Raw genomic sequence first — 12,522 nt, forward strand, 5'->3', positions numbered from 1 at the left:
CTGCAATTAAACCACAGCTCTTGGTAACATGACGAGCGACCTTTGAGCAATCACACAGTTCCCATTTCTTTCTCATTCCCCATGGAGTAACTCTTCAGCAGCAAACTCTTACCTTTCCTGTTGGATCTCACAAACGACAGGATCACTGCCTCTTTCTCTCTTCCTTGGAAACCATCAACTGATTTAATTTCTAGCTCTGGGTACCTGTGGCAAAGGTGCTCTCTTAGCATGTCCACCTGAAAAACAGGCGATAGATATCTTTTAAAGAAAAGTGCAAGGTGAAAAGGATTAAAATGGCACTGGTTTGGTAAAGTCCCTTCCTCTCAAATCCACAAGGATGAGCGCTCACACCTCCCGAAGGTCAAGCGCTGACTCCTGAGGCTGGGAGTGGAAAATACCCGACTAACATCTCTTCCCTCCATTGCCTCAAGCTGCTTAGATGTGGAGAAGCTGGCCACAAATGCTGACTATACAGTTTGGCTCTGCTGACTTCCACCTTCATCTCTCTGAGGACATTCTGGTAATCACGCCTGGAGGTGTCAAGATTTGAATCCACCTCTGTGCTCTGTGTGCATGCGGAAAGAGAGAGGAGATGCTAGGAGAGGGTCATCTCACCTGGAGGTTGTAGGGGGCTACAACAGCGATGTCTTGTGCCTTCACACCAGCTTCCACCAAGGCTTGGATGTGTAAACCTGCCAGCTGCACCTCCCCTAGGGCAGAAAGCAGAAGGGGCGGTGTGGGAACAGGCTGGCAGGCAGAGACCGAAGCCACCAGCTTGGACATGCTGTGGCTTGGAGAAATTTGCCCACCACCCCTTAAACAGCAAGGAAAGGCTAAGGGAAGTCCTGCCTGCAGTCCAGCGTTGTGCGGGGGTAATGATTCCCAACCTGGCTTGCTGGGCTAGACAGTGATGTGCTACACAGCCCCATTCCCAGGGCTGCACAGCACTTGCTTCTTGCCGTTCCAAGTCACCAGCTCACTTAAGCTTAAGAGCTTTCTGAACAGCACTTGGCTTTCTCTGGCCTTCCCATATTAATCCAAGAGATCAATGATAATCCAGGCAATAGATTATTCTCCCTCTAAAGCAAGACCCTAGACCTCATTAAAAATTCAATTCTCTGCACTGCAACTGAAAAAACTCCACTTTTCCTTTTTATTCTGCTTTTTCAAGTCCCTGCTTTTCTAAACCCTCAGGACCAAATAAACAAGCTTCATGCTCAGATCCGTGTGCTCAGACCTTCCAGAGACTGCAGGCAGCCTGTCACAAACAACTGGCTATTCAGCATGGTGGCTGGTTCAGAAAGATCTCATGAAGACAAGTTAAATACAAATGTGAACTATTTCACTGGTGTATTGGCTGGACTGACTTTACCCTCCGTTTTGCAGCAAAACACAGGTATAAAAATCCAGAATCTGCAGTATACTGCTCCAAAAGGCTGCCTCCCAAATTCCGGGAGATGTGCATTTAATCCCCTGCTCAAAATCCCTGAGATATCTTAGACAAGTCTTTTTGGCTCTCCATCTGGGGACAAGAGTCGCTGTTCAGCAGGGCCACGGGGACGGATGCATGATGCATGAAAACGAGATGCACTTAAACGCTGGTGGGTTTTCAAACAAAAGAAAGCAAAAAGTATTTAAACTGGTAAAAACTGCCCTTGTACTTTACAGTCCATTTTCCCTGCCTTGCCAGAGAGGGACTTGAAGCCTCAGAAATCTGTTGCTGGCATGAGATCTGCACTGGTGAGCAGAGGGGAAAACGCACGAATCCCTGAAGCAGACAGCCGTGTTGCCAAATAAGCACTGGGAAAAGCACAGGCAGCAGCCAGGCAGGCAGGGGTGGCCACGGGGCAGGTGGCAGGGCACAGGCACCACACACGGAGATCGGTCCCCTCTGGGCACCGCAGAGCCAATCTGGGCAGTGAATTTACGATCTAGGGGAAGATGCTGTCCTGAAAGAAGAGTCTCACCTTCCCCAAAGCCAAGGCTCACTATGTCCTCCCAGCAACCCTTTTGCCCACAGCTTTCTGGGCTAAAAGCTCTCCCTAATGCTTTTAGGGAGCTATCTGTCTTCATAATAAGGTTGGGATATGTGGATTGTCAGATGAAGCACCAGGTTTTGGACAGTCGATGTGCAACACATCTTGGCAAAGGCCCTCTGTGAGCCTCTTAAGAGCCAGCTAGCAGGTGTGGAGATGCCAGGCTAAATCTAGAGGAGCATGAGTAGCCTCCTTGACCAGCAAATCACAACCACCTGCCCTGCTGTAGAAGCAAGGGCACAAAGGAGGCAGCATCACCATTTTCAAAGTCCTCCCACTTTATTAGAATGGCTATGGAGCCTGACTTTACACTCGATCTCCATAATGAAACCTATTTATTTTTTAAGTAAAAAACCATCAGGAAACTCAATGTCTTAATAAAAATCAAGAAGAGCCATACAGGACTTCATGAAAGGAGCAGAGGACTGGGAGGCAATTCCGAGCCACATCTACAGCCTCTCTAAAACAGGCTTGTGCTCTGCCTGATGATATTTGCCCTGCCAACTTGTGTAAAGCATCCATTGCAGGGATCCTCCACCCTGTCCTAGTCCACAGCATGAAGAAATGTCTCTGCAAGGGAGCAAGGCAGCCAGCGTGGCCACCCACAAGCTGCACACCGTCATCGTGTCCCTGTGGCCACTCCGCTCTGGCTCAGAGTCCTTTGAACTTAAGGATTTATAAAGGAAATGATCTCTCAAATAAGCAAGGCTCCCTGGGGACCCCACCTTCCCCCTGCTACCTGCTCTGGAGGGGGACATCTCTGGGGTGTGGCTCAGCTGGTGCAGTGGCCAAGCTCGCGGGAGGCTGAGGACCTCAGACAATCAATTCTGGCCAACAAAATTTTCCGAACAACAGTACCTGGATTCCCCTTAGACTGTTCCTCTTCCACTTCCAGCTCAAACAGGCCACAGCCAGCAGTGTCTATAAGCAATAAGGGAATTGTGGTCTCTTCTGTAGAGGTGACGCCCAGCAGGTCCCTGCACAAGGTATTTGGGAAAGGGCCAGTTAACAACGCTGAATTTATGCCAAAAGGATGATCAGTTGTGTTGTTGCTTACTCCTCCCGACAACACTGCAAGGACAGAAGGAAAACATAGCTGGATATTGCTTCCGAGGGACGAGGCTACAGGCCAACAGCAGTGTCCTGAGGGCTGAAAACACAGGAAGATTGGCCCTGGAGGTGGTGAAGAATGACAGAAACTGAGTTCCCCCCTTTCTGCTCCACTAAGCTTTGGATCCCTCCGCATCTGCAGGGATGCTGCTGAAGACCATGTCATGTAGAGCAATAACTAAGCAGGGCCCTTTAGCTCTGGTGGGGTCCTCCGGCTTTCAGCTCCAGGCTTCCTGGCTTCAGTGCCACTACGGCAGCCACAACCAAGAGTACAAGTTTGGCAACGCTAGAAAGCCATAGCTGAAAAGCCGTTATTGCTCTGCACCATAGGACTGCCATTTAAATGCTGTCCCAAAATGCAAACGAAGCGCTCAGGACCCTGGGGAATCTCTCAGGGGCCAGCTAGCAGTGCTGAAAGCTTTCTCACCAGCTGTGCTACACAGCCCAGTTACTGCAAGGGAAGGGTACAGTGTGTGGGTGTTAGTGTCTCGCTTAAATGGTCTCAAACAGGAAAGATATGCAGACCTAGGGAGATGTGGCAGCTGCTTTCTGTTTTTTATGGTGTTGAGAGCACAAAGGAGTGCCTGAAGTATTACCAGAGATTTGACAGCAGTGCTGTTGGGCAAGAGAAGAAAGTGCAGCACAAGGAACCACAGAGGAATTGGGTTTTCACATCATTCCTACATCTAAAGCTGCTGCATTAAATAAAATAAATTAATAAACTACACTTTAATACCCAAGGAAGCTGCTAGCTGAATTCACAGCCTAGGAAGAGGATGGGTGATGGAGGGCAGGAATGGAAAGCCTGGAGATGGCAGGAGAGCTCTGAAACAATGACATGTTACTGTACATCACGTACAAATCATGGACAGCTGTGACTCCAGAGAGTCTGCAAATGAACAAGGCAGATGGCAAGCCATCAAAAAAGAGGAATACCTCCAAATGACAGGCAGAGAAGTGAGGGAAAAGGCAGTTACCAGTTCAAGACAAGCCCCCAGCTGCAGCCTCTCCTTCCCAGGACTCCCGGCACTGCGTGTCTGTTCCTCTGCATTTGTAGGGCACCGGCTACACTCGCTTCCTGTGGACTCTGGACATTACTCACTCTATTGACAATAAAAGTCTCCTCTCTTGACTGAAGCTCATTTTTCTCCTGTCTGAAGCTCTTGCTGTTGAAATGCATGGCTGGGAAGGTACGGAGATCAGTGCAGCTATGACAGGGGGCCAAAGCCCCTGCAAAAGAGCCCAGGACGCACCTTTCCCAGTCCTGTGGCAAACCAGAGCCCAAAGGACGAGCTCTTCCCCTGGCTTTGGGGACTGGGTGCCTCAGCCCAGCGACTGGATTCAACCAGAGGCACAAGGTACCTTCCCCATTTCCAAGGACCCCAGGGACCAGCAACCAACTTTACTTTCTATGATCTCCTCCAGAGCGGGGCCACCTCCAGTTCCCCATTAGAGTGTCTCCTCCCCTGTGGAGGGTAGACAGGTTTATCTTCCTCTGTTTGTAACATCAAACCTAACAGGCTTCCTATCTCCCTCATACCTGCCCCGCTTACTGTCCTACCACTGTCCACATCTGTGCAAACAAGACTTTGAGCAAAAGCCAAGTTCTCCATGTAGATAACCCTGACTCTTCGGATACTTGCAGTAGGCACGGAAAGCTGTTGCAGCCGTTTCTCAGTACCAGGAAAAATCTCGACCCCAGGAATGTCACTTCAGAGAAGTAATTATCTACATAGATCTTTCAGGTGAGAGAAGAATTCATGTTCTTCTAAGATTGCAGCAAAACTGGCTGTTACCTCGGAGAAAAGCTGTCCAGTGCTTTGCTATCCCTTCAGGATGAAGGGGAAAGGCACTTCTCCCACCTGCTGCAAACCAGCCCAAGCTGCAGAGATGGATTTTTGTTCCTGTAGAGATTCTTGGCCTGTGACGACAAATCAGGTTGTCTCCACAGCCAGACAGGGGATCCAGGCTCAATGCACTGCCCTAGGGCATCCAGGCACCCTGTGCTTTGTCTGGGAGGAGGTGATCCCAGCTGGGCAAGCTGCACATCACAACCGAGGGGCATTCTGGCTTCTGAGCATCTTCCAGGTCTCACACTACTGGGGGGGGGGTCTCCCGTATTCCCTATCATCGAGGGGGTGTTAGCCCCAAACAAAGTGCTAAGGGAAGGGACACCTGACACTGCGCTTAGATAAAAACTGACAGCAGAAATGGCTGGTGATTTTCAAACTATCTTCTCACAGACTGCGTCACAAATTTTGAATGTGAAAAATACTGGAGATGTGTGGGGCTTTCTGATGTGCTTCGTCACCCATTTCAGAAGGAAGGGAGATTTGCGAAGAAGGTTTTGCTCCCTTGGAAATATTCTGCCCCTGAAAAGTTTCCTTTTTTTGAGAAAAGATAGTGCTGCAGAAATCTCTTAACAGATCACAGACCAAGCATTTCCAAGAGCCTCCCATGTCAGAGCAAAAGTTGGTAAGGAAATACGAAGTTGTGGAAGAATCATGGAATCACTAAGGTTGCAGAAGACCTGTAAGATCATCAAGTCCAACCACCAACCCAACCCTACCATGCCCACTAAACCATGTCCCGCAGTGCCACGTCCACACGTTCCTTGAACACCTCCAGGGATGGTGACTCCACCACCTCCCCGGGCAGCCTCTGCCAGTGCTTCACCACTCTCTCAGGAAAGACATTTTTCCTAATATCCAGCCTAAACCTCCCCTGGCGCAATTTGAGGCCATTTCCTCTTGTCCTATTGCTAGTAACTTGAGAGAAGAGACCAAGAAGTGCAGTTCTGCTCCGAAAAGACCAGTCTTTGTGCTTCAGGTAAAGGAGATGAGACTTGCATCAACAATGCTGTTTGGGGAAAAGTCGTGGTGGGAGTGCAGCCTTACTATCAGACATAGGGGGTTATACCCTGAAGAGTCATTCTGAATGAAAGCCCACAGGTATCAGGCTTTACAAGTTCAGCTGAACCAAAAACTCCCTGCCACAATTTGCAGCACAAGGTGTTTGTGCCTGGACCTCCTCCCAGCCGTATGTCTCAAGACTGGGACACATTTCATCAAGCTTCACCTCTCAAAAGGGCACCGAGGTCATGGTAAATTCAAGGCTAGAATACAATCATAGGGGCTGGCTTTGCCAATGCCGGGGGTGTGGTGGAGGCTACGGTCTGGATCACTCCAGTCAGATCTTTCTTCAAAGGAAGACCTTGAAGTGCTTTCAGCAGAGATGGAGATCCCCCTCCTTGCACTGTGCTTTGGGGTTCTTCAGGTTCCTCGCTCGTCACCCACCAGCCCTTAGGAAGGAGGTAACAAAAAGCTACAGACCCAGAGTTTGTCAAATGCTGTTGCTGCAATTGCAGCTGCAGCCCAGGCTTTGGCTGCTTTCCAGTATGAGCAGGTAACTCCTGCGGGCACTCAGCAGCCTTCCACTTCCCTAGGATGCTTCTGCTTATAAGAGAGCTTTTCCTAGAACTATCAGAGAGTAAAACTTACTTATTTCTTGCTAAGGTAAGGGATTAAGCAAATCATTTGGCCTAAGCCAACAAACACATGAGATGCTCACAAATATGAAGGAATTTGTACTAGCATCCTAAACATGAGAACATCACAGCCCAGTATCAAGGCCCTGCATTACCTGGTTTTCCACAGAACCGCAGAAACTGTACATGGTTCAGTGCCTGAACTGAGGATTGCTGTATTCATGCGATATGTCAGTAGGGCTGTGGACTGGCAGGTTTGATTACGAGTTTAGAAACCAGTGTCTGCAGGGAAAGGCCCTGGGCAGGGGACTAAGCTGCACTGTGGACTGGAAAGAAAAACATTCACTCCTTCACCAGCTATAAAAATAAACCTGCTCATCAGAATAACAAAGTCACCTAACTTCAACGTTTCAATTGGATTCCTGTTTTAATGGTTTCAAGCCATTTTGCCTGGGGTTCTTCACTAGTTGCTATTTTTAATTTCCAAAGTTAAATGGAAAAATAAGCACGGCAAGGAACAAGAACAATCAAGAAGAGGGTTTTGTACAGCACTGGTCCTGGAATCAGATCTGTGTGGCTAAAATGTTGCTGAATGAGTCCCATCCAGCTCAGCTGAGCTTCTCCTGGCACCGATGAACCAGCCTTGCCTACTCTTTACCTGTAGAACCCACCAACCTCACGCATAAAATTACATACGTATACACAAATGTATATAAACCAAGACAGAAGTCAGCATAACTTCACTGATGTAAGTTGAGCTGAAGCCTCGATAGCCCTGAAGCCTTAATACCGAGCATGCTGACACAAGCAGAAATCCCCGTGCTGACTGCAGCAGATGTAGATGAGGGTGCCGGGTCTGTCTTGAACACAAAGCTTTCTATTCCCATGCAGGTAGTATTCGCACTGTTCACAAGTAAGATTATTTTGAAACCAGTATGAGAAAATGGCCTCTCCAGCTATCTCTGTCCAAAACTGGATCTACTATGAAATGGAGAGATTCTAGGGGAAATCAGTTTTTCTGACTACTAAATATTTGCATTTTAAAAAAAGTATTGCTAAAAATATAATAGCTCCATGCAGACAAGCACTGTGGTATTTTATGCTTCTCTAAATCCAACAGAGAGAATTAATGTTTTCCCATCCGCCTCCCAGAACTGCACTGACTGCAATTTTAAAAAGCACCCATTATTGACTGTCACAGCGTGTGTTGGCAAACAACGGCCTGTCCCAGGATGCAATGGAAATGAAATGCTAGTCACTTCCTTTAAATTACCGAAGAAAGGGAAAAATGCTGCAGACAAGGGATGGATCCGATGCCATCAGGCCTGCCATGGGTGCTGTCCTGGCAGTAAAACTATCCAAGCCAGAAAGGGAACCTTGCTTTCTGATGTCGATGGTGGGACTAACAATGGGACACACAGTGGGCCTCATAATCACATGAACATGCGGAAACACAGTAAAAGACTGGTGTGTGGTCCTGCCCTCGATGAGAACTTGAGATAGAGAAACACTGCTTGGGCTGTGCCCACTGCAGGTCAGGCTTTCATATATTCTCACCAGGTGCAAGGGGATTTTATTTTGTTTCTTAACATACCACAGGAGGAAACAGAAGATAACTCTGCATGACTTCTTGTTACATAGGAAAAAGGACACTCCCCCCAATTAACGTTTCCTCGATGAAATACAGGATGAAACAGAAATGCTATCGCAGGGCCAGGAGGAATAGAAAACTCCATCACAGGGAGGGGACAAACCCTGCATGCGATGGGATGAAAAAGACATCTCTGCTCATGTACCAGTGTGGAACAAGTCACTTACTTGAGCAAATGCTGGGCTACTGATGGGTGAGCAGTGAGCCGGCCGCTGTACATCTCCGAGGAAGCCCACTGCATGATGGCCTGGTGCATCCGGTACTGCACCGTCAGCATCTTCACAATCTTCTCCCCGTACCTCTCGATGAGACGCTCCATCAAGCTGAGTGAAAGGCCCTTGGCAGCAGCCCTGCATGGGAAAAGCAAGTCGGAAGTGGAGTCTGGATGTCTGTTCTGAAGTGATGACCTAAGGTACAGATGTAACCCTCCTTGGACTAAGGACTCAATCAGCACCTCACTACAGATGCAGCCCCGGCAGTGCTGCAGCTGGAATTGAACGCAGTGTTGATCAATGCTAATGGTGTTAAGTTGCAATGCCGTCGGAGCACCAGCAATACCTACTCGGGACCCTGCCGAGCACCCTCGTGCGGCTCTGCTGGGATGGCGTTACCTCCCTGGCCTTCCCGCTCTGTTTCACTTGGGTATCAACAGGCGGTGGAAAGGGAGCAGGAGAAGTCTGCAGGGTCCCGAGAGTTATCTTTCAGTGTAGGCTCCCCAACAGGGTGAAGACCCTCAGGGATAGACTTCTGCCTTGCATGGAGATCAGATCAACTTGAAGACGTCAGGGTGGAGAGATGCCTGCTTCCCTTTCCTGTAGGGAAATACCTAGAGGTGTTGCCACTGTAATGCAAGAGATGCAAACGGTATCAGCCATCCCTGCCTGCAGCAGTCACTTCCCCCACCCAGATCTGCTCAATGTGGTTGGAATAAGATGAGCGAGGATGCCCAAGTTCTCTACTTGGGAAACAGCTCCAGAACAAAAACCTCCTTCCCTGTAAGCTCATCCTGTCAACATCCTTAGTCACACTGCTCATAACAAGCTCGAGATACTGCATCTGTCAGTGTAACATTACACTCGCGTTACTGCAAGCTCAGCAATGGCATCAGAATCACCTAATGCATTAGTATCAGAGCTTGACCCCAAATCTTGAAACGCTTGGTGTCAACACAGCCAGACCTTGCTAATGTTTTGTCGAGACATTTGCTGCGCAAGCATTCTCATTACTCCTTGGCCGCTCACCCCAGACTAACGCACTAATGCATTTCAGTGCTTATCACTTTATTACCCATTAAGAAAACCAACACTCCATCACTCCTGGCAAAGGTCCCGTGCTTATCTGTGACACAAATTAATAAAGCTGCTAATGAAATAAGCCTTTCAGGAGCCTAATTGCTTTCTCTTTGCCGTACAGAAAGGGTTTGTTAGAAGCATCACCTAACAGTACCGTCTGAGGAAGAAGGACAAGAATCGCTGGACTTTGACTTTGCATTTTGAGCATTGCAGAGCATAAAGAGTTTTTTCATACTGTGCGTCCAGCACCTTGTACAAGACTGTGGTTCATGGTGAGGGGTTCTGGATGCTACCAGAACACAATGAACAAGCACAATGATGATGAAATGATGACAGAGAACAGCTCGGGAAAATTATTTCCATCGAGGCTAAGGGGCATAGCATGCATCCAATTACTGCTGTGGGACGCATTACATTACTACATGGCACCACAGCGAGCATCTTGTTTGCTGTACTGGCCAGCCCTGTTATGTTAACAACAGGGCACTTGGTAAATATAACAAGAGACTGCAAATTCATTAAAACTGCAGAAGAGAAAATTGAGGGTAGATCTTTCCGAGAAGTCGAGTCTCATTAACCCCTCTTCTTGCTAAATCACAGAATGCAGCACATGGGGGAAAAAAGGGTCATAAACTCTGAACGGACACAACTGCAGGACTTTGGAGACAGCGCTGCTTCTTCAAAGGCTGTTGAAACGTTAATGAGTGTTGAACAACACATACAGGCGCAGAAGCCAGGAGGAGGGTTGGTACGTTTCCCCTAAGGATATTGTGTTTTACACAACAGAGGTTTCCAGCTGTGCTGCACATTTTGCTGCTGATCATGAACCACACTGAGGCTGGCCATGAAGCTTTTACAGCTCCCCAGCCCCAGCGTTGCTACTGGCATGGCACAGATGTACGTACAGAGGTCCTTATGCTCCCAGCTGAGAGCACGGGCATGGGTGAAACAGCACTCTGTCAGAGGTGGGCTGGGTTTTCAGGAGGGGAAGGGGATTAGGTGGGCTGAGGGGCAAGAGCAGGACATGGGGCTGGGGAAGCTCATTCCAGTTATCAAGAATTAGCTTTCCTCCTTGCAGGCTCACAACTGAATGAGAAGGCACTGACAGCCTGATCCTCCCAGCTCTGCTCTGCCCCACGGGAGAGCTCTCTGCACTCAGGCGCAAGCACCTACCTGAAACAGCCGTTCCCTTCGGAACAGCCCTGCCTCCTGCGTGACCGGGGAATCGGGGGATTCAGAGCCCACCTCTTAGTCATTCTTTGCCTGGAGCGTGACCACTGTCACCAAGATAAAAACGTTTCTAGTTCCTTCCACCAGCCATCTCCTGACAGGCTAATGAAAAAGCAGGTCACATGCTGAGTCACCCATAGGTGATCTGGCTCTCAGGGCCAAGAGGGCACCGTGGGGCTTTAGTTGCCCTGACCAGCCTCACCTGGGACTCACACCCTCTGCCCATGGGCCCTATTTAAGCTCAGCACTGGCCCCTCAGTCCCTGCCTGAGTTATGTCCTAGCTCTGTCTCCTGGATGGAAAGATCTACAGACCTTGCATCTATGTTGCAGGTCCCTTTGATCCTGTCTTTAGCTGCAGCTTCTAGATGGATCCTGGACCCCTGTCATGGCTTTGTTTCTAGCCCACCTCCTGATGGGACCCCCTGGATGGACCCCAGACCTGGTTCCTAGATTGCTGGAGCTGTTGATGAACCCCATTACCAGCCCTTGGCTCTGCCCACTGTGCTCAGACCCCATGGGATTGTGTCCTGTTGACGATGACCCCGTTCCTGGCCTTTGCTGCTGCCAGACACTGGCTGTGTAAGTCACATCAGGCAACTCAAGTGAGAAGTGAGGGATACCAAAATAAGATGCTCTCAAAGTCTTAAAGGGATGCAGCAGGCTTAGCAGCCTTACCAACCAAAGGTACCCCCCCATGTGCTTTTGTCCTTTACTCCCCTCCCTTGGCTCACAAATTCTTGCAAATCTAAGAGCAAGTCTAAAACTGATTTTCACGCAGAACTAGCAGGAAAACTCTGGTGTTTTTTAACAACAAATATTCTGAAGTTTTTCTTGTAATGACATACAATAAAGCATGGGAGAAGCATTAAATCTCACAGCAAGCCTTAGAAATAGTGCTCTTCTATACACTAACAGCACAGTTTCCACCGCAGGGATCTACATGAGGTTATATGTTGAATTAATAATGAAGATATTAAACTGCTTGCAAATATTTCACCTGTTAATAAATTGCCTATTACTTTACTGCCCAATTAATTCCTTCAGTGGTTGATTTCTATGCCAACAAAATCATATAAGCACTGAGCAAAAGTTTTTAAAGTATCAATTGCTTTAGAGAAATTAAATTGGGACAGGAGGTTGCACAGACAGAATCACACATCTGATGCTCAGGAGTATCTACTTTAAAGTACCAAAAGTAAAGCTAGGAAAGCTAAAATTAGGGAAATAAGCCCACAGCAGTCAGTATTTGCTGCTAACCTGGTTTCACATGCAGGAAAAGGCTGTACTTTGCTTGAATGCACCTTCCGAGGGAGAGGGGGTATACCAGGATAGATCCCAATGAGGGAGGATGAGGCCCTGCTGCTCTTCACAGGTAAGGCTTCCTCCTCCGGCTCTTGGAAGAAATGCTACACGTTAACAGTGACAGCTGCTGCCAAGTGGAACCAAATATTTCAAAGGCTTTTGTGCCCACCGTGGTGTGAAATACCCTTTATGGGCTGGGTGTGAGGAGTCAGCCTGCCTTGTAGATGTCAAGAATGATCATTACTAAGGGGAACAAAAGGGAAGTGTTTCCCATGGAGGGATGGAGCTGTGCCCTCAGTCATGTTATATCTTTTCTTATTCATCTTCTGGATAGCTGGTCTCCTCCCTAGGAGACAGAAGGAGACGTTGGTGTGACTCTCAGCTCCGCCATACACCACAAAATTTGGACAGCA

At 48.4% G+C, this 12,522-nt stretch overlaps 1 protein-coding gene across 1 annotated transcript in view; it reads right to left on the minus strand.

Annotated features, from left to right (window-relative positions):
• Positions 1–12,522, minus strand: part of IGHMBP2 (immunoglobulin mu DNA binding protein 2) — a 46,654-nt gene that overhangs the window by 6,546 nt on the left and 27,586 nt on the right. The window contains exons 9-12 of the mRNA XM_059825926.1: positions 8,452–8,634; positions 2,895–3,013; positions 616–710; positions 113–236 (exon numbers count right to left, since the gene is read on the minus strand). Of these exons, the coding sequence (XP_059681909.1) occupies positions 113–236; positions 616–710; positions 2,895–3,013; positions 8,452–8,634 (521 nt within the window). The remainder of the gene's footprint in view (positions 1–112; positions 237–615; positions 711–2,894; positions 3,014–8,451; positions 8,635–12,522) is intronic.

The sequence above is a fragment of the Gavia stellata genome, chromosome 17 (genome assembly GCF_030936135.1).
Source record: "Gavia stellata isolate bGavSte3 chromosome 17, bGavSte3.hap2, whole genome shotgun sequence".
Lineage (NCBI taxonomy): Eukaryota > Metazoa > Chordata > Aves > Gaviiformes > Gaviidae > Gavia > Gavia stellata.